Raw genomic sequence first — 25,254 nt, forward strand, 5'->3', positions numbered from 1 at the left:
GAAGAGCCGTACCAGTGTCATGCTGCCAAGGTTTCTATGCCACCTAATCCTAGTAGAGTCATTCCCAGTGCAGGGAGGAGGAAGAGTTATACCTTCACTGACAGAATAGAAGGTCAACCTTGCATTTATCCACAGAAGTCCTGAGAGTCTGGGGACAATGCCACAAAAACCAACTTGTTATTTGTGTCTGCCTGCATCATTCTGCACTGCTGATTAAAATGCCCTGCAGAGCCTTTTTGTAGGGAAGAAAGGATGAAAATGAACACAGTAATCTCCGTTTCCAAATTGTTGGACCGGAACCCACTGCATTTAAGTTGTGGAAAGAAACGATAGCATTGAGAGGCAAGAATTTTGTTGTGGTTATTTTTGCTGTGGTCCTGCTCTCCTACAGCAGAGTCAGCAGGAAAAATGTGTCTGTGCCTTGGGTTGCTTAAGTGATAACGCCAGCCTTTGCAGTTGCAACTGAAGCACAGGCACATGCTGCTTTCCACCAATCTCCCATGAAACAAAGCATCTGGCAGTAGCAAACAGACAAATGAGACAACATCTTAAATGACCGTAGTGGATCTGTTCGAGCTAGTGTCTCTGTGCTCCATGTTGTGTCCCCTCATTGAATAGATTAAAAACTTCATATCCTCTCTGAGTGCTTTAATGAGCAGTAAACAGTTTTCAAGCTTTGAATCAAAAAAACCTGTTGAAATTGGCTTGTGTATTCGTTCAGCTGCCTCAGCAAATATTTTTCTTTCTGTGCTGCACACAAACCAGCAGATTGCAGAGCATCCCTGAAAAAAGGGAGAAAACAAGCATTCTCCCTCTACTTATAAACCACTGATTTTAATACATCTATTTGCTTAATTCCCTAGCACAATTCAGTAGTGAATTTCCAGCACACAGCTTTGTAGAATAATATAAAGATCTTATTCTTTTAGTGTTAAGAGTGTCATTAATCCATTAGCTCATCTTCTGCTCTAAATACTACTTCTAAATTTCTTTGTAACATTCAGGTTTCTTCCTCAATATGCATGTGCATATTATTTTACATTTGTAAATAAAAGCTGTGCAACTGGCTGTAGTTATGCATGTGAACATTGTTACATTTGCAGAGTGTCCACACCTCATGGCCACTCTTCAGAGCATAGTCACAGAATTTCGGTGGTTTATGGTTTACTAGAAAATATTGAAGTAGTATATCACCTACCTGTAATCTGTTTCTCTTAATAGAAATCTTCTTTTTTTATTTTGTAAATCCCCAGAGATATTGCAGTGTATGTGCAGATCTTTATGTTGTGATTTTAAATCTATAAGGTCTAAGTATATTTTTCTTACCTTTTGCAAGCTGCATCTGTAGAAATTTATGGAGAACCGAATGAAAACCACTGCTCTAGGATGCACCATCACACATAATAAACAGAAATTGGGAGTTGAATACAGGAGAATGAGCAATAGTGTATCTTATCATTTATGTATGGATTTATATCTGAGGAAATGTTCCTATTCCTTAGGAATATCGCATTATTCCTTAAAGTGTTTTTTCCCATTATTCTTATGGTTTAGCTTTGTGTAGCTACTGATCTTGTTCATGGCTATTGAGGAAGAAGCCTCTGGTTTGCAAGGGACCCTGGACTTCTTTGAAAGTAGAAATTGCTTGGGCAGGTTCTTGCATGAAGACTGCCACTTTTTTCCATTACTCTATTCCTTTTAATTCCAGTACAGCATTTTGTCGTATTATATACAGTTACTCTGAAGATTGTAGAATGATAGCAACATCATATAGTATTTATTTCAAAACAAATACTTGAATCTCAAAATTATTTAATGCAAATTACACAACACATTCATCCCATGTAGACTTAAAGAACTAAGACTGGCCCTGTCAAGTGGGAGTTGACCTTCCTGTTTCCTTGGGGATCCAAGTTAAACTGGTCATTTAAACCTTGCTAGATCTATTCTTATCCAGTTTGGGAAGACTGGGTAATAGCTGTTTGTCATATTCTTTAATAAGAAAAATAACTAGTTTCTGCTTCTTTGCACCTTGGTTTACATAGCAGGATGGAACCAGGTGAAATCTGATGGTTCAGGTGCCATCAACAACTTTGTTGGAGCTGAAAGTGGGTTGTAATGAATCTTTGCATTCTAGTCAGAAGCAGACCTACAGTTTTCAAGCAGCAGTGAGCTTTCTTTCAGTATCAGAAAGTCAGGCATACACTTTCAGAAATGCTACTTCTGATTCTGATAAGATGGGCTGTGTGATCTCACAGATTGTTGCGTATTGGTTTGTATGTGTTTAGACCCTTGGAATTTCCTTTTGTTTCTTCCTCATTGATCTGTACTTCAGTACCATTGTGCATCAGTATTTTCTTTGTGACAGATTGAAAAGAAAGGATCAGTCAACCCTGCCATGCCTTTCAATTTTGAGTATTTCTTTCAGATCCCCTCTAACTTCGTTCTTTTCTAGACTAAATCATTTTAGACAGTTTTGCTTTCTTTAATTTCTTTTAATCTGTGACAAGACTTTACTCCTTTTCTCATGCTTTCCTGTTGTTCTATAAATTTGCCTTGGCAACCTGAAAACTGGTGAGTTAAATGGTGTAATATTGGCTTATAAAAGCACCTCTCTTGCTGTACCAAGATACTTTTATCTCGTACTTATGAACTTATCATTTTTCTGTGTTCTTTTTAAAAAGAAATTAAGCAAAGAACATAAAGCTGATTAAGAAGCTTTGAAATGGTCTTTGGATTGTTCCAAGTATCATAAATGTAAATTCATTGGAAGTCTGTTTTCTGGCTTGATACCAAAATATATTACCAGAGCTTCAGCAACATTTGTTGAAATAGAAAACATTGTTAATAGAGAACATGGTTCTTCAGACAATGAAAATCTTATTTTATGATCTAATGGCACGTTTTAGCCTGCAGTAATAGATAAGATGGCTCAGTTCTTATGATTCACTACTGTGCATGTGATTTCAAGGTCATATTATTTGATTTGGACTAACTTTGGCTCACAGTTATGTTTGTTTACAATCTGGTCTCATTCTGTTAAGTCTTTGGTAATGCATCTGAATTCACACTCAGGTAAATCGAACAGATGAACAAAAATGTATCTTTTAAGAAGTCTTAAAATAATTTATATTCCACTGCTGGCATTTTTTGAAAAACAAACAAACTGAAAAAAGGCTTTTGAAGGTGATAGAACCACTTCTGCTACAGTTTGGTGCAGAGAAACTGCCAGTGTGACTGAAACGAAGGCTCTTGGAATATACTGCTAATTCTTGTCACCGTGTAAGGTGATCATTTTGCATACCGTGTATGATATCTAACCTTTAATTACAATTGATGTTTCCTTGTGCTTGTTACAAATTTCTAATTACTGAATTGCAATGACATCAAAGAAAAAATGCTCAGATAAAGAAATCTTTAAATTAGTTAAGTCAAAAAAATCAGCAGCTAAAATCTTTCATCTTGACCTAATTTACTTGAATGTCTATGCCTGATGTGAAGATTAATAACAGGTGGCCTTTTAGGGAGCACTCAGCTTGAGTCTAATGTTCTAGTTGTTCTTTTATTATCCCAAACTTCTATAACTAAAGGATTTTTTTCACTCTACCCTTTGTTCACAATATGGGACTGTAATTGAGTTCATATTTCTCGCCCAACCTTTCAGCTGTAATTAATATTTTATTATATCAGATTTTATCACTAAATAGCCTAGCAGCAGGGTATTGAGCCACACACACACTCCCACACACACGTGCATGCACAGAAGCGATAGTGACTTATTGATGCCAAGCAAGTTCCATGCAATGAGTTGTGGTTGAGAGAATACAAAATACATGCATGGTACTCAGCTAATATTTAAAGCAATTTAGAGCTGATCTTATTTTGATCAAGCCAGGACAAAGAGAAAGTAAAGTTACAAGACTGAAATGCTCAGTGCTGTGTTATTGTATCAGACATGTGGTATCTAACAAAAATGGTCTGTGCAAGACCAGCTATTAGCTGTTTTCATTATTGTATTTCATGAGCAATACCAGTTTAGGTCATATGCTTTTTGTACTAAGAGTTACACACTGTTCCCTGAGCTGTACTAAGCACAAACACCTCCACAGCATGACAGACGTAAAAATGAGCGCATTTAAGTTGATTTGCTATTTGTTCTTTAAACTGGAATAAACCTAAATGCTTTCCTTTCACTGCACTGTTTACCGAGGTGGGGTGGGAGTGGGAGAGTTGTTACTCTAAGCTATTCTGATGGAAATAAGGTGTTTTTAATAAAAATTTTGAAAGATGGAGGAAGTCTTATCATATAAATAACTATAAACAAGATTGGAGAGAAATGTTTCATAAACCTAGATAACTTTGATGATCGGTGGTTTTCATTATAAAAGCTTCCCATGTAATTTGTGACTAGCTGGCATTCCTGTTCTTGACAGGATTTTACAGAAGTTTTCCTTCCCCTCTCCCTCTCTCCTTTTTTAACTCTGCTTCCTTCTCTCTCTCCACCTTCCTCTCACCCTCTTCTTCTTTCCCTCGCTGTTTTGCATAGATGATTGCTGAAAAAAGTACTCAGATTAAGGCAGATCACCAGCAGGGTAGTGTAGAAGTTCTATACTTGAAGTGGTTTATTAATTCTTTGATATCAGCAGAAATAACCTCTTGAAATCTACAACTGCAGCTTTTTTTTTTTAATAATTTTTATTTGTTTGTACACAACGAAGACGCTTAGGAAATGAGTGGACCCCTCCTAGCGGAGGGAGAGTTCTATTGCAGAGATGAAGAGGAGGGAAGACACTTCAGATGGTCAGGAGAGGAACTGCAGTGTGTTTCTGGTTACAGAAAACCCATAATCTTGCAGTGGTAGAAGGATGGCCTAGAAGATACAGCACTGGGGCTCGATGCAGATGGGAGCACAGTTTTATTTCTGGTGCAGATAGGGACAGTCTGTGCAGCTTTCTGCAAATCAATATATCATGCTCTCTCCATTCCTATCTCTGAAGTTAGAATAAATGGAAAAGCCTTTTCCTCTTTAAAGAAAAAAGAGGAAAACATATCTATGTATGATTGTGACCAGCTTCTCAAGGTTGAGGAGTGCCCTAATAAGCAGCTATCTGTATAGCTAACTCTCTAAAGACAATTTTTTTTTTAATTCAGTTTTTCCATGTTGACCACTGGAAGATCTCAGAATAGTGGCTTTGTGGACTATTTTGTGGAATTAGTATCCTCACAATCTGTCCGTGATTTACATTCATTTTAAAGCCATGTTGTGAGCAGGCTATAAAGAAAGTAGGAGGCATCCCTATTTTATGCTTCTCTGTAGTGAAGTCAGTCTCAAATCCCTGGAGAATCTGAAGCTTTAGGTTAGTTCAGTTTAGACCAGCATCATTTAAGTTAGTGATATTGCTGCTTGGGTTTAAATTAAGAGCATAAAGCCTTGTGGAGTAAGATCAATAGTATCTGCTGCCTAGAGGGACTGAGTCCTTACTCAGTAGGAATAAAACTTTTCACTGGTAAAATGAAGAAAGGGAGTGCTACTTCACTTTTGTGTGCTATATTACATATCTAGGAGCAGAATTAAACTTTCTAGAACATAACTAAGTTAAAGTTTACACCTGATTCCTGGTTTCCTAAGAAAGAAAGTCTTAAGTATCACCCTGTTCAGCTGCCTGTATGTTCCTTCCTCCCCTTATTAACATTGGACCTCTTAGAAATTTTCAAGCACATATGAAATAGTTGAATGTTGCATAAATAGTAAGTTTCTCACATGTTTCGGAATGTTTATGAAAGACCCCTCTGAAGGATGGGCTGTGTTAGTGAGTTAGTTCAGTTCATTTGGTCCCCTTGTAGAGAGCTACAATTCACATCCCAGCAAACCTGTATGTAGCCCAGAAACAGCCGCAGCGTGTGTTGCCTCTTTCCCAGCGAGTTTTTGGGAGATACTAAAAGGAGCTGAGCGTACTTAGGGCGGGAGCTGGGTATCACAGATGATGTGTGGAATATAAAATGGGATTAACGACATGTTCTTGGGTACACATTCTGAACTTCTTCCTGTAAAGCTTGTAGCGTCTTAGTCTATTTATAAGGCTTTGAAGCATCTTCCGTTTCAAATGGCGTTTAAAAATCCCAGTACATGATCAATGTAAGTGGGATGTTGTCCCATATACATGAAAGAGTTGTCAGCAGAGACATTTTAGGTTTGCCAAAAATATAATGGTGGCATACCTATCGGAAAGACTGTAAGCTTATGTTTACCAGATTTATTTATGGAAGAAGCCAAATATCAGTTGACAGTAGATCATAGTGTAAAGAGATCTTGTAGCAGTCATTCTTGGATAACAATGCCAATCTTAGAAAAGTATATAACATGATTTCACAACCATATTATGAAATAAAGTAATTTAATAAATTATTCACAATTTGTTTGTAAAAGGTGTTTTATTTTGTAATATTGCTGTGAAATCAAGCACCTTTTACAAGTATGTTGCATGCAATTTATAAAAAACAGCTGACTGTAAGTTGTTAAAAAATGCTTTGTTTAAAGTGTAACTATGTTAGATAGACTTCATTTTTATTTTATCTTACCTACTATTACTTTTTATTTCACTTCTTGATTACCAGACATGATGGTACATCTCCATCTGTTTTCAGTACATTATGTGTTCTTTTATTTTCCTTTTATTTTCTTCTCTACATTCCTACCTTGTGTGGTCTTTCGTATTCTTGGATGTTTCAATCGTTTTCTAGTTCTGTTTGCTCAATTTTTTTCCCTTTTCAGGTGCACAGTTACTTACTGCAAACTAAAACTGTGTCCTTACAATGCCTTCATCGTAAACATTTCTTTTTTTTTTCTGAAACAATCAAACAAACAAAACAAAACAAAAAACTCAACCAAAAAACACTGCCAAATCTCTAGTGCTTTTCTTAGCTTGTCACTTACAGTCTGTATTTAATAGATCTCACTGATACAGTATGGAGGACATTGGAGAAGATCTGTAGTCAAAGATGTCTTTTGCTTGTCCAGATAACACACAATTAATGCCTGAAAGAATTTATGAATACAGAGCCAAATGCTCTCTTGTATTATATTACTGACATCTCTAGAAAGGTTCTTTGAACTCGGTGTGAAACAGTACTGTTATAAATAGGTTTAATTTTTTTTTCATTTTTTAATCACTTTGTTCCATGCAGGTCTACAGAGTATTTACAAAAAAATTATATTTTATTGACATTTTTGAGTTTGACGAAAATAAAACCAAATACATAAATTAATAATATTAAGTATAGAGAGCAGAAGCCACAGAGAAGTTAAAAATATTCAGAAAAAGTATGTATCTGATCATAGGGGTTTTTTGTGGCCTGCAGTATTTTAGAACAATTATTTTTTCAGCAGAAGAAACAATAATTAAAAACTTTCAAAATGACAAAGGGATGATTACCTTTATAGAAAAAAAGAGAGATAGAATTATGTGGTTATTTCTAAGTACGCAGAGTTGCTAATACATTGTGTCTCATCAAATTGATCATATCACTGTAGAGTAGTACTCAGTCCCTTGGAAAGTGAGTGTTCAGGATTAAGGAATTTCAGGTGTAGAAGTGTATTTAACAGTTGTGAAGACATAGTTGCATCTTTGTCATCCTATTTGTGGCAATTATGGCAGTCACTTAACACTTGTAGGCCAGTGTGGTAATACCGCTCCCAAGGCTCAGCTGGGCACCGGTATTTACATAAGTAGAAATAATTAACAATGGGGCTGTATAATGAGGGAGAAAAAAATACAATTTCTTCAATATTTATCAAGGATTAGAGGGGTTGGGAGTGTTGAGAGAACAGTTTTGATGCCCTTGCCAGTTCACAAATCTCAGTTAACAACAGAGTAGCCTCTTGTGCTACAGTTACTGTTGGCATTATGTTTAACTACCACTTATATGTGTGTTGGGCAAATGGTTCTTATAAATTTTAATATGCTGTTTCAGTAATAAATTAACACTTCTTTTGAATAAGGGTAGGTTAGCAAATGTATTGAATTTATTGATTTTTTGCAAAGGACTGGCCAGAGTTAGAACTGCAGTCCATCAGTACGCTATATGCTGTAAAACAGAATACAGGTTATCTACTACTACTTACACGTTGGAAGTCTTTTATTGTCCTGCTAAATAGCAAACTATCACAAGCTGAAATCTTTAAAAGGCTTTTTTACTCTCTCTCTCCTTCTCTGACTCACTTACTAACAAAACAAAACTGTATTTTGAATTATCATTTGTACTAATTGAATCTAAAGGCGGAGACATTTCAGAAACATTTTGTGAATGGTGTGTGGTTGTCTGCAATTACAAGGCTCTGCCTCTGGCCACTGGAAAGTGGAAGGACTGTGCATCGTTGTCTCCTTTTCCTTGCAGTTTTTCTTCTAAGAATTTTTGGAGCTAAGGCTCTGATGTGTCCCTTAATTCCTAGAGAGTCTAGATTTGCATTAAGAGAAGTTTATCAGTTCTGTGTTTGGAAAAAACATTTGAATCTATGATGAACTTATAGTGGGTGTTGAATTACCACTTTCAGACCTTATTTGACTCTTCTATAATTAAGATATTATGTACCAAATGTTTTTTGTCTCAAGGGAACTGAACCTGGTTTTGTATCCTCCCTTAGTAACTGTCCTTGGAGAAAAGAACAAGCATAATATCTTTAACTTCCAGTGAAATAATGCTTCCCATTTGAAAAATTTTTCAGGATTTCCTGTATAAATCTATAGGAATGGTAAGGAGAGGTTTGCTTGGATGTGTTTTTCCCAGAAAATCCCCTTTGTAAATACTGACTTTTAAGTTTTTGAGACTGTCCATACAAAGGAGTTGGGCAGTCACAGAGCAGCTTGGGACTTTTACGTTAAAAACCAGATACTGTTCCCCAATGGACTTGGGTCTGTGAAGATAAAGCTTATTATGACACCTGAGAGTTTACATTTGGCAGTACCTCTAGGGACTGAACCTAGGCTGTCTTATCTCCTCCTTTACAGCTGTTTAAGTATTTCTGCTTTGATTGATCTGAGAAATAGGGCTTCTTGCATGACAATGGAAGTGCTGTATAATGCTAGTCTCTCTTGTGTTCACTCCAGGTCTGATTCAGAAAAATTTCTTCAATTTGAATTTTCCCCATGGGCTGGAAATTTCAGATGCCAGTAATAGTGTTTCCTTAGAATAAAGACAGACCCTGCCTTGGAGAATCTAACCAGACTTATCGCTTGACCTGCAAAGCTAGTAAATAAAGCCAGGTGTGGAAGTAGAATCATTCCATTCAAGTTTCAACAAGCTGATAGCACAAAGTATTTTATTAGTCCCTTTCCTACATTTGTGAAGCAACAACTGTCCTGCAGAGTTAGAAACCTGCCAAAAATTGTGGAGCTTTTGTTTACATAAAACCTCCTGATGCCAAGTAAAGATGCAAACAAAAAGTTAAAAGCATTTAAGACTCCCTTCACTCACACAAAGAAATAGGCAGTACACTTCTAAACACCGGTATGTCAAGTACTTAAATGTGAACAGTTGGACAAATTTTGATTACTTCTGTGTTGTGCTAATATTATTTATAGCATAGCCTAGTTCCCTTTTTTCCCTCTTTATAAATTACATAGTAATATATTACTTTAATAATGCTTATATTGTTGTTGTCCTCGGTATAGCAGCATTAATTTGGAGGTTTTGTTTGGTCTGCTTGGTTTTCTTTACTGTAAGCTCTATATTTTCATTTCTGAACATTATGTTCCTACAAGGGATTTTTTTTAAGCTTCTTCACTTTTTTATCATTTTAGCAGTTATAGTGTGCAATGCTGTATTTTGCAAAAAGCGCAGAATATCTCTGATCTCTCAGATAAAATGTTCCTGAAATAGAGGGAGCTACCTTGATCAGTGTTCTCCATCATTGGTAGGTGTACTCACTTGCCCTACTGCTAATCAAAAACTCCCTGGTCTTACTTCTGCTCCATAGCTGAACAGTGTGTGCTTCCCTCTCTGATAAAATATGCAAAATTCTGCAGTGGTCAGAGGGACAGGGCAGCCATTCAGCTGGTTCTCTGGCTTCACATCTGTACTGGAAATGACTGTACACGGAGTATATTTAATTCACTATGTATTAGGTGTTGCTAGAACTCCTGACCACTGGAAAAGCCTATGTAGCTGTGATGGTGATACACCTGATAAATCAGGGATTGTTTTTCACTTTTATTTAATGCCACCTATAATAAATACACAGACTCTTGCACAGTAGGAGGAGAGTTAGTGGCAATTTCTTGTAGCCTTCTTCTATTTGCCTGCTAACTGTAAATTATTAATATCTGTCCTTTAAAGAGTAATTTCCCTCTTCCATTTCAAGATGTGATTTACATATAATTTCTAGTACTGTAAAATTGTAAGTTATAGGATGAATTAGAAGAATCTAGTGCAATATAAGGGCAGGAAGAAGTAGATAAAAATCTCCAATCTTAATTCATATAAATATGTTATGACTGTCTCAGAGACAACTGATGACAGAGATGAAGAGGAAGTTATGTTGCATATTGTATAGAAAAAAATTTCTGAAGATTATATTCTTTTCCAGAAGCAGGTAATAAACCTGCATCACACTTGATGAGCAAAGATGTATGAAGCTTTAGAAGCAAAACATTGACAAAACAATATATATTTTTAAAAGAGCTTATGTCTTAAATGACAGTACCACAGACGAATTTTCAGGGTCTACAGAAGTATTGCAGAAACTGTGGGGACCCTATAGAGTGTTATGGTTTGAGCAATTATAATTGGTTGAGATAACAGGGTGGGGTTTGAGTTTTTTAATTTTACCTTTTATTGGAACTAGTATTTTAGTAGAAGAATGCAGTAAAGTGATTCTAGTATACAGATAAATAGGATTATGAGAATGAGTAACTGAAATAATGGTCAAGTTGTAGATTAAAGGTCATTCTGTTGTTTGAATCTGCTAGCATAAAACAAAACAAGCATGCAAGTCAAGATACAGAAATAAATCTATAAAAAGTATGAGTTATATATATTTATAATAAAGTATGAGAATAAGAAGATACTTACTACAATGAGCAGAAAACTTCAAATTAGGCTCAAGTGTCACCGTAACAGTCTGCAAAACAGTTTACACAGCTAACCAGGGCACTCTTAGTGGAGCTTAAGAGCTTTGCAGGCTTTGTACATTTCCTAGGGGAAAAAACCCACCTTTTTTCAAGGAAAATAAGAGAGAAGGTCTTGAAAAGTTTTTAGTTTTGAACAGTTGAAGCAGGCCAGAGGGAGTAAGAAAGTTTCCTATTCTCATTTTACAGCTAGAGATCTGAGGCCCAAAATGCTGAATTCACTGGCCTAAGATCACACACAGCAGTTGTATTAAGACTAGTAAATAACTTCAGATCGTCTCAGTCTATATTCAGTTCTTTCTGTAAAAGAAATTTTAAAAAATACTTTGTTGCTCCAGTTGTGTGAAGCATCAAGACTGTTTTAGAGAGACAAAATTGAACTGACATTTCAACAATGAAGTAATCAAGCTTGTTTTCCCTTTGCTTATGGTTTGGAATTACTTTTGGTGGAGGTATAATTATAGATTATGAAATTTCAAGTAATAAATGCATAGATTGTACATGTTAGGGACTCCTGTATGAAGAATCCTGAAGTCCATGCTTGTATCCAATGGGTCCTCCTTGGAAAGTTATTTTGTAACTTTTAATGAGACTTTGATTAGTTAAAATTTGATTTACTGCATTGCAGTAACATGGAATAATTTCCAGATTCAGGAATTTACTAAAATCCATCCTTTTGTGTACTTAAGAATAGATATATGCTTAAATCTTCTTTTAAATTTTTTGAATGGTTTGGTTCATTTGTCTAAATATTCTGAGCATCTGTTATTACTGTGTTAACATGTTTTCTTCTTTCATGTCACTTTTTTAACTCTGAAAAATATATATTTATCGGACATTGGCATACCATTTCAATTTAAGCAATCCAATTTTAATAAGTATCTTAGAAACCTGCTATGTCTAATTTCTAACAAAACTTAAAGCTATTATAGTCAGATCTGTATCTCTGCATAATCATTTACATTTGGAACTGGTTTGGAACTCTTAAAATAAAAAGTAGCTTAAATATTACGTTGGTTTTTTTTTTCCTTTTCCCATAAACTATTTTAATCCTCAAATTTGAGATATTTGAATCCTAGGTTAAAAATAATTCCCATATGTTCCCTTCTCAAAACAACAATAAATTTTAGTCTATATAAAAATAGAAATTGTATTTAATTTCCAAGGCATGGAAATTCTATAGTAGAACTGCATAATGTGAATTACACTTAAATTACATTTCTCTCCTTCAGAAAGATCAGTCTAAATTCTACCAATAGCCGATATGCTTTTGGCACCTTTCACTACACTGTAGATTTTCTTTTTTGGATTACAGATAGGAAAACGTTATTCTCTGAATTGCAGAGGTGTGGAAAAGGAATAATGCAACTTCAAACAAGCAGGAAATGTGACTAATACCTAAGAGGAATAATAGAATCTTGGTGCAGTGCTAGCTCAATTCACTAAGTTTGAATCCTTTTCAGAGGATGCAGTTCAGCTCCTACGTATTAAAGAAAGCAATGTTAATAGTAAGAATTATAAAAAGCTTTTGGATTATAATTGTAATTGGGGTAATTTTTTAAAATTCATTAGCAAGATGATCTCATTTTTACAAATGTAAAAAGTATCACTCATAAAATTCTGTCAGGTTTCCATTGACCCAGGTGCTCATAATGTGTTCATTTACATGAGGGAAACAGCAGTGTGTGGAAATTGGCCAGCAGATAGGATTTCGTTATTTTTTATTAGCACTTGGACTTTGATGAAGGGGAACAGAAAAGAGCTGTTTGACCTTTCAGTGCTTAAATTATTAAAGAGCAAATAGATTTGAGGTCTAGATGCTTGCAAATCTAATTTGTCTGTGGAGTAAGGATTAAAAGACATTTTGAGTTTGAAATTGCTCCATTCAACTTACTTCTTTCTTCAAAGTATCTGAGAACAAATAGATGGCAGGCATTTAAAATGTATACAAAGAGTAGTGCATGTAGTATAACTAAACACAGATTTCCCACAGGAAAAGGAGCATTTTAATGACATATTTGTTTCTAAAGTATCTACAATCTTTAGCTTTATTCACTCAGTGAAAAATGAATAGAATCCTCATTGCAACCAGTACTGAAACAGATCATATTGCTTCATCTGGTCTGAGGTCCCTTTTGTATTCAATCCTGCTACAATAGAAAGGTAACAGTGCTCTCCTAAGGTGGCAGCCAGGTAACTTAGCTTACTATCCATCATGCTTTAGTGAAACTGAGGGATTCTTATATTTGCTGCAGTATTAGGTGAGTGTATCCAGCTTCGCTGCCTTGCAAGAATAGATGTTTACATCAACTTCTACTTTTTTTTCCCAATACTCCATTTAAATTCTCAATTGGTATTTATTGTAGATTCACTGTAAATTAGTAGTTAGAGGAGGCAACATGCTGTCTTCAAAGTAGCTTGGAATCCCAGTTCTAAGCAACTGTTTTGTTCTAGAAAATTAATTTCTAAAATCATGTTAAATATTGATTTGGAAGAGAAAACAAGATTGTGATATAGATATTTCATGGCTAGTTTTTTTTACAAATCAGTTCTCACAGGATCAAAGAAAGGTTGCTGTGTGTTGACCTTCATTTACTACTCAGCATGGAATTAACTAATTAAAATCTTTCTGCTTGATATGAAGAATTCATTGTACAGAGCTGCAAAATGTACAGACAGTGGCCTTCAAGTGGACCCTCAAGACATTTCTCTGTCTCCCTGGCTGTACTGAATTTATGCATTGTTAGATTTCTGAATGGAATTCAGTATCAGATTTAAACATTTAAGTTTAGGTGCGCACTTACAGATGTCTACATGTGAGCTGAGCATTTAGTTATTATAGTCAGTGGAACCTGGGCAGCAATTAAGTTGACCTAAAAGTAGACACCTTCTGCCTGCTCAGTTCTTTAGGATATGTAGATCTGTATATGTGTAGGTATCTTCATGAAGACAGTTAGATTTGAGTGTGTTAACATTTAACTAAAGCTCCACTGTGGTGAAAGTCTACAGCAGACAGAAGAAGAGGTATTTAAGCATTCTTAGTGTTAACTTTCTGGGCATTTTTTGTCAGCATAGAAGGCAGCATCTCCTACTGGAGATGCTAGATCTTAAAATCATAGTTAACAGGGGCTGTGGCACAGGGTCACTAAGTCTGGTAAAAAGACAGTGAGATGGAGAGATTTTCTGCCTGTTTGTGATATTTAACTATGAAGACTCTGCAAACCCAGCATTGTGGTGTCAGAGAATCATAGAATGGTTTCCATTGGAAAGGACCTTAAAAGATCATCTAGTCTGACCCCCTGGTGTGGGCAGGGACACCTTACACTAGACCACATTACTTAGTCCCATTGATGGGACATCATTCAAGCATTATCTAAACATGCAAAGGCAGCTCCAGTGTAGGAGTAGTATGTTAGTCTGGTTGGGTGCTTAGTGGGTAAGGCTCAGGAGAGTGCAAGAGCTGGAGAGCTCTATGCCAGCACCCAAAGGAGCTTGAGTCTAGCACTGCCCCAGCAGGTGCAGGAGTTCACTGGTTGTGAGGTGGGTTGGTGACTGCACAAAGTCATCTCTATTTCTAAACAAGATTTGCCTTTAGAAGGGGAATAGCCATAGCTGTACAGTGATATGACTAAGCCAATAAGCCCTGTTGGGACAATACTGAGACAGGCATGCAGAGGCTCAACTCAAGTGTCTCTGTACTTCGGGCAGAGTCTTCTGCCTCAAGCTGCACCAGGGGTGGTTTAGGTTGGACATAGGAAGAAATTCTTCACAGAAGGGGTGATTAGATTTTGGAATGGGCTGCCCAGGGAAGTGATGGAGTCACTGTCCCTGGAGGTGTTTAAGGAAAGGCTGGACTGTTTAGGGAAAGGCTGGCTGTGGCACTCAGTGCCATGGTCTAGTTGACATGGTGGTGTTTGATCATAGGTTGGACTCGATGATCTCAGAAGTCTTTTCCAACCTAATTGAGTCCGTGATTCTATAAACATAATCCTCTACCTACAGATGATGGAATGGGAACATGTCAGAAGACTGTGTGGATATTTCGTCTTTAAGAAACTTTACCTACCCAGAGATTGTACCTTTTCTGAACTATCGACTTCAAAGATCATAAATTGTTATTGGATTTGGATGATGTGCAAAACTGTGGACACATTGCCACTTTAACATCAATTATCTAGACTAACTTGCTTACTGGGATTCAAGATTCCAGGAGACAAATACTGATTAAGAATCACTGGTCCCCAGTGAAGCAATAAACTTGCAAGCCAGTCCTCTTTGGAGACATGGACTTCCCACTTCGCAAATTTAAAAGCACTGACTCAGTCTTTTTCAGCAACTGCAAGGATATAATGATTACAGTTTGCATATACAGCAGAAATTGCAATTTCTTTGTTCCTGCTTCAATGTCCATAGCACCTTTACAGTGGAGAGAGATGGACCATTCTCTCTGGGTCCCAGTACAACGAAGACTGCAAGCGCAAACTGAATTGCTTTGCAGAATACAGAAACACTTAAAAATATGGTTATCTGCAGGAGTGTGTAAAAGTTATTCTCTGAGTGAGAATAACTTCCATCAAAAAGTGTTTTATTCTTGCTCAGCAATAGTCAACATATTACTGAAACTTTACTCTGTGTGTGCTTTTATAAATAGTTATAATGTCAACAGTTAAGCAAATGCTGTTCCCTGTGTCTTTGTAAGTTATTTATTCTTTTTTACGTAGTACTAATTTCATTTCATTTAGATAGGATAAAAAGGGTAGAGAATGGAATCTATAGCTTTATACTTACTTTGGGGAACAAAATAATACTTAATTCCAGATTTTAGCACTAATTAAACACACATTTTCTGTGTGTTCAAACAAGAGTTTGAACAAGAAAATGTTCTGTCATCCATTGTATGAAAAGCTGTGGTGTGTATGGCTAATTTTGATTTTCCAAAACAAACTGGATTTGTTTGAAAGTATATATCTATTCCAGAAATGTATACACCTCAATATTAAAATGACACTTTCTTCTTGTGTTCTTTGCTTTTAACAGTTCTTTTTTTCCGATAAATATTGTATTATGGTTTCAGAATGAGTTGACTGCCCATGTCTTAAAATAACCAGTGTGTTTCTTTTGTTCTTTCCTCTCTACATTCTTAGTGTCTATCAAGTAGTTGTTGAAGAAGAACGCCCACGGAGGACCAAAAAGACAACTGAAATCCTCAAGTGCTACCCAGTGCCCATTCATTTCCAGAATGCCTCACTCTTGAATTCCCAGTACTACTTTGCTGCGGAGTTTCCAGCCAATGGTTTACAAGCTGCTCAGCCTTTTACTATTGGTGATAACAAAACCTACAGTGGTTTCTGGAACACTCCTCTTCTTCCTCATAAGAGCTACAGCATCTATTTTCAAGCTGCTAGCAGAGCCAATGGGGTAAGTCTTGTGACAGGTGTGATTTTATTCAGTATTTGTGTGTAAATAAATGATTGGCACCAACTAGCAAAATGCCCAATTTAGTTGCTAATGAGAAAATGAAGTAACCATGAAATTTAACACAGAGTTTAAAAAATAGCAGTTTTTCCTAACACAATATTGCTTAATGATTTAAAGTTATAGGAAAGAGGAGGGGAAAACAGCACATTTTGTCAGTAGTGAGCAGACAAAGTAGTATGTTAACATTCTGTCTTATTATCTAAAAGCTGTCCAGTGACCGTGTTTGACTGGCTTTTTTTCTTCCTTTTTGTTTGTTTTTGGGTTTTTTTGCTTTGAACAGGAGAATTTTGTGATTTTTTTTTTTAAGTTTAAGCCAGACTTGATTGTGGGGTTTAGCACATCTATCTTGGCATGTCCAGTTTCTAATGCCTTGAACTCTCATTTTCTCATTTGGTTGCCCTGATTGAATTAGAAACCACTTCTTTTGTCCCTTTCTCCAAACAGTAAAACAGTAAAAGAAGAAGGGGTAGATGGAACTGAAAAGAAAAGCGTGTAAAACGATCTTCACAGATCATGTTTCATCTGACTAATTCTTCCTGGAATTGTTTTTCATTCCCTGGACAGACCTACCCAGAGCCCTTCAACTCTTGATAAGCTTTGGCTGTCTGTGCTGACAGCCTGGAAATGTTTTCTGCCAGAAACCATAATGGTCCCTCTTTCACAGTGCACTGACAGTGCAGAAATGTGAAACACCATTGATTATTTTTTCTTTCCAAAATTGTCTCGCACGATGCCTCAAACTATACTATCTGTAAGAAAAAGAAAAATTTCCCGAAGTCATTATGTTCCCAAAGTTAAAAGCTGAACACTTACCTGTGTTGTTGTGAATATCTTTCACTTATTTTCTACTTTTACAGGAATCTTAAGTGAAATGTTTATGTACCATACCCAAGCAGTGTTTGTCCATATTATGAACACGCTTTGGAGTTACCTAATAAGCAGTTAAATATGTAATGAGGCACATTCTTCTCTGACATTTTATCAGTACTTTTAAGAATAGAATCGTGGATGATTTTCTCTGCTTAGAAACACAAGGTGTGACCTTTTTCCTCTTTATTTGACACAGGAAACCAAAATCGACTGCGTCAGGGTAGCCACAAAAGGTATGTTCATATTATGTCATGTATTCTGTACTTCAGCTTGCTGACCTTCTCCTCACATGGTCCTTGCCACCTTCCAGAAGAGTTTATATTGCTCAAAGGCATCACTAAACCTATTACAGAATTTTCAAAGAATCATTTGCGTTTCTAGCTGGGATTTAGGAAATTTGTTTGTTTGTTTGTTTTAATAATAAATGCGTTACTTATTTTTGAACACAGAGTTTTTAGAATATATTCTGTGGGTTTTTATATGATCTCACAATAAATATTTTGGACTTTAATATATATATAGTAGAGTTGTAAAGTTGCCAGTTGCAGAGTGTATACTAGCTGCTTATCTGTCCATGGTGAAAAATTGCCCCTTATTCATAAGCAGTTGTGTTATCTTAATTGCTTTATAAAAGAAAAGCGGAGAATACATGTTCTTCATTTTCACGGTACAGATCATCTATATTTATTTGACTGTCAGCACATGATACTACCATTTGTGAAATAAGTTTGTATAACTGGGACAGTGCTAGTTATAGTTTTTATCCCTAAACAAGGAAAGATAAAGTGCTGATCTGTTTATCCATGGGGTCTAGATCTGTCTGTGATTATCGTTGTAGTCTCACCTTTTTAGTACTTCTAGCTGGTGGTGACTTCAAAATTTGAAAGAGAAGTGATGGCGTAGTGCCATTATTTGGAGATTGTAATAGAGGAAAAGGGAAGAAAGTGTTGCTGTGAGTAGGAACAGGTAATATCACCTCGTAGTTTGGGCACCTGGCCAAGAGTATGAAACAAAAAATGCTTCCTCCCTATACCACTGTATCATACCACTGTATCTTGCAGGAGATCATGCTTGTCTCACTGACTATCCCTGATGCAACCGATCCCACTATGATTTCCTTTACATGCAGACTCCACAATTCCACCACCACCACTAAGTCTAAATGGGATGGATGAGAATGTCATTAGTTAAAAGTATCAGAAATGTTAGCATGAAGTTGTTCCTGTTGAAAGGCTGGATCCTCCCTGATATGACAAATACATTTTCATGCCTCTTTGAACGGATTCCTGTCTTTCTTTCAAGCCAAAGGAAGTAGTTGTAATTTTAATTTACCAACTGACTGCTTACTAAAGCATAGAAAATAGCTGAACTAAAACCCAATATAATATAGATGAGAGATTAATCCCAGATTCAAGTGAAATCCTATGTTGTTATTTTTGAGTAGTTTGAGAGATACCAGGAGTGGACTTCGTTGCCTCGGAAATCATAGTAGGTGATTAGAGGAATGGATTTTAAATTATTTGAAGATTTGTATTCATAATCACTAATGGGTGTTCAACTATTCAAATTACTTGACTGACTGAAAATTCTTACTCTCTCATTTGAGAAGCGAGGGTAACTTTGTGGATTGGAATAGCTCCCATAGCAACAAGCTACTTTGAGCTAACCCATTCGGCAATGGAGATGTAAGAAATGCAGCTTTTATTTTAAACAGATCTCCCTACATTTCTGTTTTGAAAGCACGTTTCATAATCTTTCGTAATACCTTTTGCAAAGCCTGTAAAATAATGGGAGAGGTTGTTGTGAGGACTTTGAAACCGGGTCCCTGGTGCAAAACTGTCTTGGGGGGCTTCTGTAAAGCACTGATTTCCCTGCTCATCAACTGAATGTTTATATTATATTTTTAATCTGTATTAATAAAAAAAATTAAATTGAGACCATGACATAATACCTATGTGGACAGATGTTTTCCCTTTAGATCTAACAGAAATACTTAGAAGAAAAGCAGAATTCTGTGCCCTCTTTGGACTTCCCACATTTGGACTAGAAAAAGATAGTGAAAATCCTTTATGTCTGTAGGTCAGAAGTCACCACACCTGCATCAGAACAAGACAGAAGATTGTCTTCTCCCATTCGCCTCTCTTTCTCTCTCCCCCCCAGCCCAAACAGCTAAGTGCAGCATTCATATTGTCTGTTACCCAGTAAGCAAATGCTGCTCTGATGGCTTTCTGTGTCAGATTTCTTACAGACTTGCACCATTTTCCACCCAGCTTTGTGACTACAGTGTAGCTAATAGACAGTAAGCTACTTAAGCTCTATGTGCTTGTTATGCCCCTCTATATATGCACTGTAGTGCTTCTTACAAATAAGATTGTGAACGCTCTCCAGTACAACATCTGGTTTTCATATATTAGTAGCATTTCTGAAAGGTTTATGTTCTGGGCTTCTCTTATCTGCAGAAGTTCAAGTCTGATGGTTTTTAAAGCTAGAGGAAGTGCTTTAGGCCATTCATGTATAAAACTGGTGAAATCTTCTTTTAAATGAAGGGCTGATCCTGAAATTATCTACAGCCTTGTGTAGGCCATTGGAATTAGTAGGTGTGCTCTAAAATTTAATACGAATGTTGAAAATCTTATGCTTTTAGGCCTTAATCAAATCGGTTATGTACCTAATTTGGAGCACAAAAGAATAGTCTTACTGACTACATTGCAACTATTCTGTCTTAAAGTAGATATGTAACTAGACATATCCAGTATTTTACTGGATAAAGGTCTGTGCCATAAAATATGATCTGCAAAATAAACATGGTAGTGTAGCTAACTGTCTGCTTTTTTCTTGAAGTTTTCTGCAATTCCATTCCTGTGGAATTTGATGATTGCACCAAGTGCATTGGCAGCCCTTCCTGAGATTAAGGTCACCTAAGACAACCTCAGAGCTGCTCCACTGAGCCAGCTGAGATTGGCCAAGTCACCTTGTTGTCTGTACTAAGGATATGTGGTTAGCCTGTTTGAAGTCTGCCCTCAGGACCAGTATGGCAGTTCAGAACATGTCACGAGCATAACTGTATCACTTGCTAGCTGTATTTCCTTTAATTTTCTCACCTCCAGATAATAAAGTTGTTGGTGCCCTTAAGACCTTCACAAGATCATTGAGATTCAGTTTTATCACTGAGTCGTGCAGTGTTCATCCTATGGCCCACCACAAACTTTTTCTTTTGTTAAAATAAAATAAATAAGTGTAGTACAGAGATAGAGTGGTTTTGCCCCAGATCCAGGAGAACTGTTCTGTACCCTGAGTACACTTTTCCCTCAAGTTGATGTCAACAGAAATAATGCATGTGCTTTACTGTGAAGCACATGCTCAACTGGTGACACTAAACCGTGTTGCTGTATCAAAGTGTACCAGACATCAATTATCATATTGACAGCTTCTTTGAAGAGTACAGCTTATCTGTAAAAAAGTACAGCTTAATTCTACTGGATCAAATGAATGTCTAGGGTCAGTAGCTAGATAATACTTTCTCATTTCATCAAGTATATTTTAAGCAATCTCAATTTGTACCCTTTTAAAAAATGCTCTTGTTTTATGACCATTACATCTTTGCAAATGAAACCTCTGTTAAATGTGTTCTTTTAGAGATCATATAAAAATCCTAATTGCAATGACTGCAAGTATAATGTAGGATGAGAATATTGGGATTTGTAGAGCTGAAAGTTCTCCTTCTGCTTCTGCTTAAGTCAAAGGAAGCCTTTGCCACTGACTTTGTTATGAGAAGGATCAGACAGCATATTCTTGAGATGTGGAGTCTCCTGATTTTAGTTTTCTATAGAGAATGGCATTTAGGACCTCTGAGACTATTTGGTGTATATACAAATGTGGAGACTGCAGAGTTTCCACTCCCATTATTTTTGACAAGATAATTAAACAAACAAACAAACAAAAATCAGGAAGAGCTTTTTGTACCAGTGGTAATAAAGGTTGTCATATATTGCTTGAAATATGGCTTTCATATACCTACTCTTTTTTCGAGCTAAATGACTGTAAAATCTCAGCAGACAAAGTTAAAAACATTCCAAAACTCCTCCAAGTTTATTAATATCAACTTTGGGGTGGTTTGTGATTTATATTAAGACTGTATTTCCTGATACGACTTACAACACTGTCTGGATAGAAACATCTTGGTTATCTCCTAGGAATCCAGTTCTCAGGAGGGAGACATCGTTGTTCTAATTTTGCAATATTGGAAGCCTTTCATTAATTATGAGAGAGAAAAGGATATTATAATATTTTAAATCTAATAGCAACAGTACTCTAGAAGCTACTATCAACACTGCATTTCAGTGTTGCAGAGGGATATTTCAAAATATTATGCAGCAGCAGTTTTGAGTTTAATTGTCTGCAGATGGTAGATGATCTATTTTCCTCACTCGTTGCCACATTTCTAATAGCACCCAGGCTGTTCTATGTAAATGAGTGATCTTTCATATAATTTTGTCCTTAATTTTCCAATATTTTTTCTTTGCATCATTCTCCAGCTGCATCATGTTGGATCTGACCTTTTAATTTTTTTTATATTCCTTAATATATATGTATCACAGTGTGCTTAACCATTTAGAGGCAATCATAGAACTGCTGGAAAATGAACAAATAACAGATTTTATTAGTGTGAGCCATGGTAATAGTTATCTGTAGCAAACAGTGATTGTTACAGCTCTATCAGAAAAGTCTGAATACTTCAGACACATAAACAGTTCAGGGTTTTCAGCTTTTTCTCGTCTTAGTGGTAAAACTCAGACCTCAGACAATTACATACACACTTAATTAAAAGCTTGCCACCTCTAAGTGGTCATTCTCTGTGTGCTGAATGTTAAGTATATGTGTAGTGTGTGCACTTTCTGAACAACAACCCAAGTGGGTATAGGAAAAATAAATCTTAACTAGCTCAAAAATACTTTACATAAAAATTATCTTAAAAAAATTGTAGGAAAAAATGTAGTGTTATGAAATAGGAAAATAAAAAGTGAAGCTAGTTCAAGTTACCTGGAGAAGTTCATACTAGAGTAATCTGAATAAGCAGTTAGCTTTCACTTGGAAAGCCCAGTGCTGTGACTAGCAGACTCAAAGAGTCTCCAGTTTTCTCAAATGCATTTTATGTAAATAATGTGCTTTGAGTCCTCTTCCTTAATGAAAGTCACATACAAAAGCTTATTAATTTGCAGAATAACCAAACTAACAACTGAAGATGAAAACTTGTGGGAATTTTTTTGTTTTTATTTGTAAGAAGTTCAGACAATTAACTACTGACCAAGATTCTTCTTGCTGGCATAGCTTCAGTCTGGCTTTTTTTTCCCTCATGCATGCTGACCTGGAAATCTTCCTTTGCCTTAGCTGCGATAATCGTGACTCAGCTTACAACACCATACATTCGCATCGCCCCTGCTGCAGGCGACGACCAACTAACAGGTCAGATGTTCAAGTACAGACAAGTCATCACGCGCATTTTGTCTCATTTTCTTTGGCTCCCTTTCCCTGACAGTTTCTTCTTTCTCTGCTCATAAACAGTTTTCTATGTTAAAAGTTTCTTTCCGTTTACAAATTTTTCCTCAGCTCCATTAGATAAAATGGTTCGCTTGGCACCAAGACTTACACACACATCCCTGTACGTACAACTCCGCTGCATGTGCCCATTGTGTGTGTGACCTGTGGAATGTTCCTTTAAGCCTGATGTTGTAAAGAGATCTAGTCTTGCTCCATCCAGAAATTAAATGAGAGTTTGAATATAGATATATATCTGTGTACCTGTTTATTTTTTTCTGTGTTATTAGATCAAGACACTAGAATTTCTAAATAATTTAGGCTCAAGAGTTATGTGCAAGTTAGGATAAAGATCTAGTATTAGGAGTTTTTTCTGTGTGATGTTGGGAAGATCATATTTTCTGGCAACATTTCAATATGGAAGAAATTAAAATAAATAAAATAGATTCCTTTTTAATTATGTCACATATGAGTTCTAGAATTAAAATAAAATAAACTAGCATGTGACATATGAGAATGAGCAATACTTAAGGATTTAAAATCTAATTGTCAAAGTAAACTCAGTACGCAAGGGAAACCATTATTAGCCTGTATGTGACTTGAAGGTTGATTCAGAATATACCAGGAAATCTTTGTGAACTTGGGAAAAATATTCATTTTTTCAGAAAATAAACGCATGCATAAAACTTTTCAGGGATTTGCAAATGTTTTTATTTTCAAACAGAAGCCAAGAGCATTAAAAACTCTGGAATCTGAAGTGAATGTAATGAAATGTGTAACAGGGGAAGTTAGACCTAGTCCATCAGCATTTAGCATCTGATAAAATAATTGCCTTTTTCAAGAATGCTGGCATAGTTCCTTTGGAAGCTCGTGTATGTTGCTACTGGGGTGTCTAGGAGATCAGGACGAGTTCAGATGCCTAGCATCTGGATACTACTGTAGTCAATAAGAGGCAGTTAAATGATTCAGTTTAAGATTAAGAGGATTAGTGGTATGTCTGCTATAGCTTTTAATTCAGGGGTATGTAGTATCATAACAAAGTTGAGTGATCCATAATGCCTAAGTTGCCTCGTCAATCAAGACAGAATTGTTGCATGTATATTTGTATTATGTAATAACATAGGAACTAACCAGAATAACATATTTGGATGATGCCAGGAAGTACTAGCTTGCTCTTGTTAGAGCTGCTGTGTCAGAAGCTGTGTCCACATACATTTCTGTACCTCAGTTTTAATTTTTTACTTGACAATATGAATAAAGCAATGAAGAGACAAGATCTCTTCCATATTCTCGAACTTCAGGGGTCAGATGAGCTTATATATTTTACCATGTGGAGAATGAAATGTTTTTCTTCTTCCATTTTGTTGTTTTATTTGTTTCAATGCAAAACTGGGTAGCTGTAGGAAACACTGGAGATATACCTGTCCTACAAGAAAGAGATGGCTAGCATAGTTAACAGTGAGAGATATAGCTAGCATAGGATAGCTGGCAAAGTATTTATTTGGTTGTTTTGGTCACTGGTGGCTTTGGCAGTCTGTGACTTTTGCTTACTTTTTATTAAAAATAAGAAAAAAACAGAAGTTCTACTAGAATTTAATTTTATAGTGAAAAAGAAGGTATCAGATGATACCTGTGAACAGCACTTATGGCTATCTGTGAAATGTATTCGAAAGCCTTTGAAATCCCCATAATTTCCCACCCCGTCTTCATGTTTGAAAGACTGTGTGCTTGAAAGGAAAGAAGCATCTTCCTCCTTTTCCTTTACCACAAGTGCAATAAGGATTGAAGAAACCTCACCCAGCCCACATTGTCATCCCATGGCAGCAACAAGGCAGGCTTTTCAGCTTCAGGGCAGTACAGCAGTAATGGGATCTGCAGTATCCATGAGAAACCCAAAGGTTTTCTAAAAGGAGGTTTGCAGAAGCTGAACTGCACATGAGGGAGCAGGGAGCGATGCACATTCTCCCCACGTTTTTCTCCTACAAATTCCAAGACTGTGGAAAGGATCTACATTATGCAGAAAGGATAGGATTGTTGCTAACTAGTTACCACAAGCCCTAAAAGTGTAACTGTTAGATAATATCACTTAGCATTATCTGTTCAGTACCTTTTCCTCATTTCTTTGCTCAGAACCAAAGTAATTACATTTGAGATCAAGAAATTACGCATTTGAGAAGATACATAACTGGCAGTGGGGAGGTCAAAGTTGGCATTTTCAGGTTTTTTTAGGTGGGAAGTTGATGCTCCT

General features: G+C 36.3%; 1 protein-coding gene across 11 annotated transcripts in view; it reads left to right on the forward strand.

Annotated features, from left to right (window-relative positions):
• Positions 1-25,254, forward strand: part of PTPRM (protein tyrosine phosphatase receptor type M) — a 457,694-nt gene that overhangs the window by 261,030 nt on the left and 171,410 nt on the right. For 7 of the 11 annotated variants that reach the window (XM_032690775.1, XM_032690785.1, XM_032690804.1 and 4 more), the window contains exons 12-14: positions 16,268-16,541; positions 17,668-17,704; positions 22,860-22,934. In XM_032690775.1, the coding sequence (XP_032546666.1) occupies positions 16,268-16,541; positions 17,668-17,704; positions 22,860-22,934 (386 nt within the window). The remainder of the gene's footprint in view (positions 1-16,267; positions 16,542-17,667; positions 17,705-22,859; positions 22,935-25,254) is intronic. The other 4 variants (XM_032690833.1, XM_032690841.1, XM_032690860.1 and 1 more) reach the window with 1 other exon arrangement.

The sequence above is a fragment of the Chiroxiphia lanceolata genome, chromosome 1, assembly GCF_009829145.1.
Source record: "Chiroxiphia lanceolata isolate bChiLan1 chromosome 1, bChiLan1.pri, whole genome shotgun sequence".
Lineage (NCBI taxonomy): Eukaryota > Metazoa > Chordata > Aves > Passeriformes > Pipridae > Chiroxiphia > Chiroxiphia lanceolata.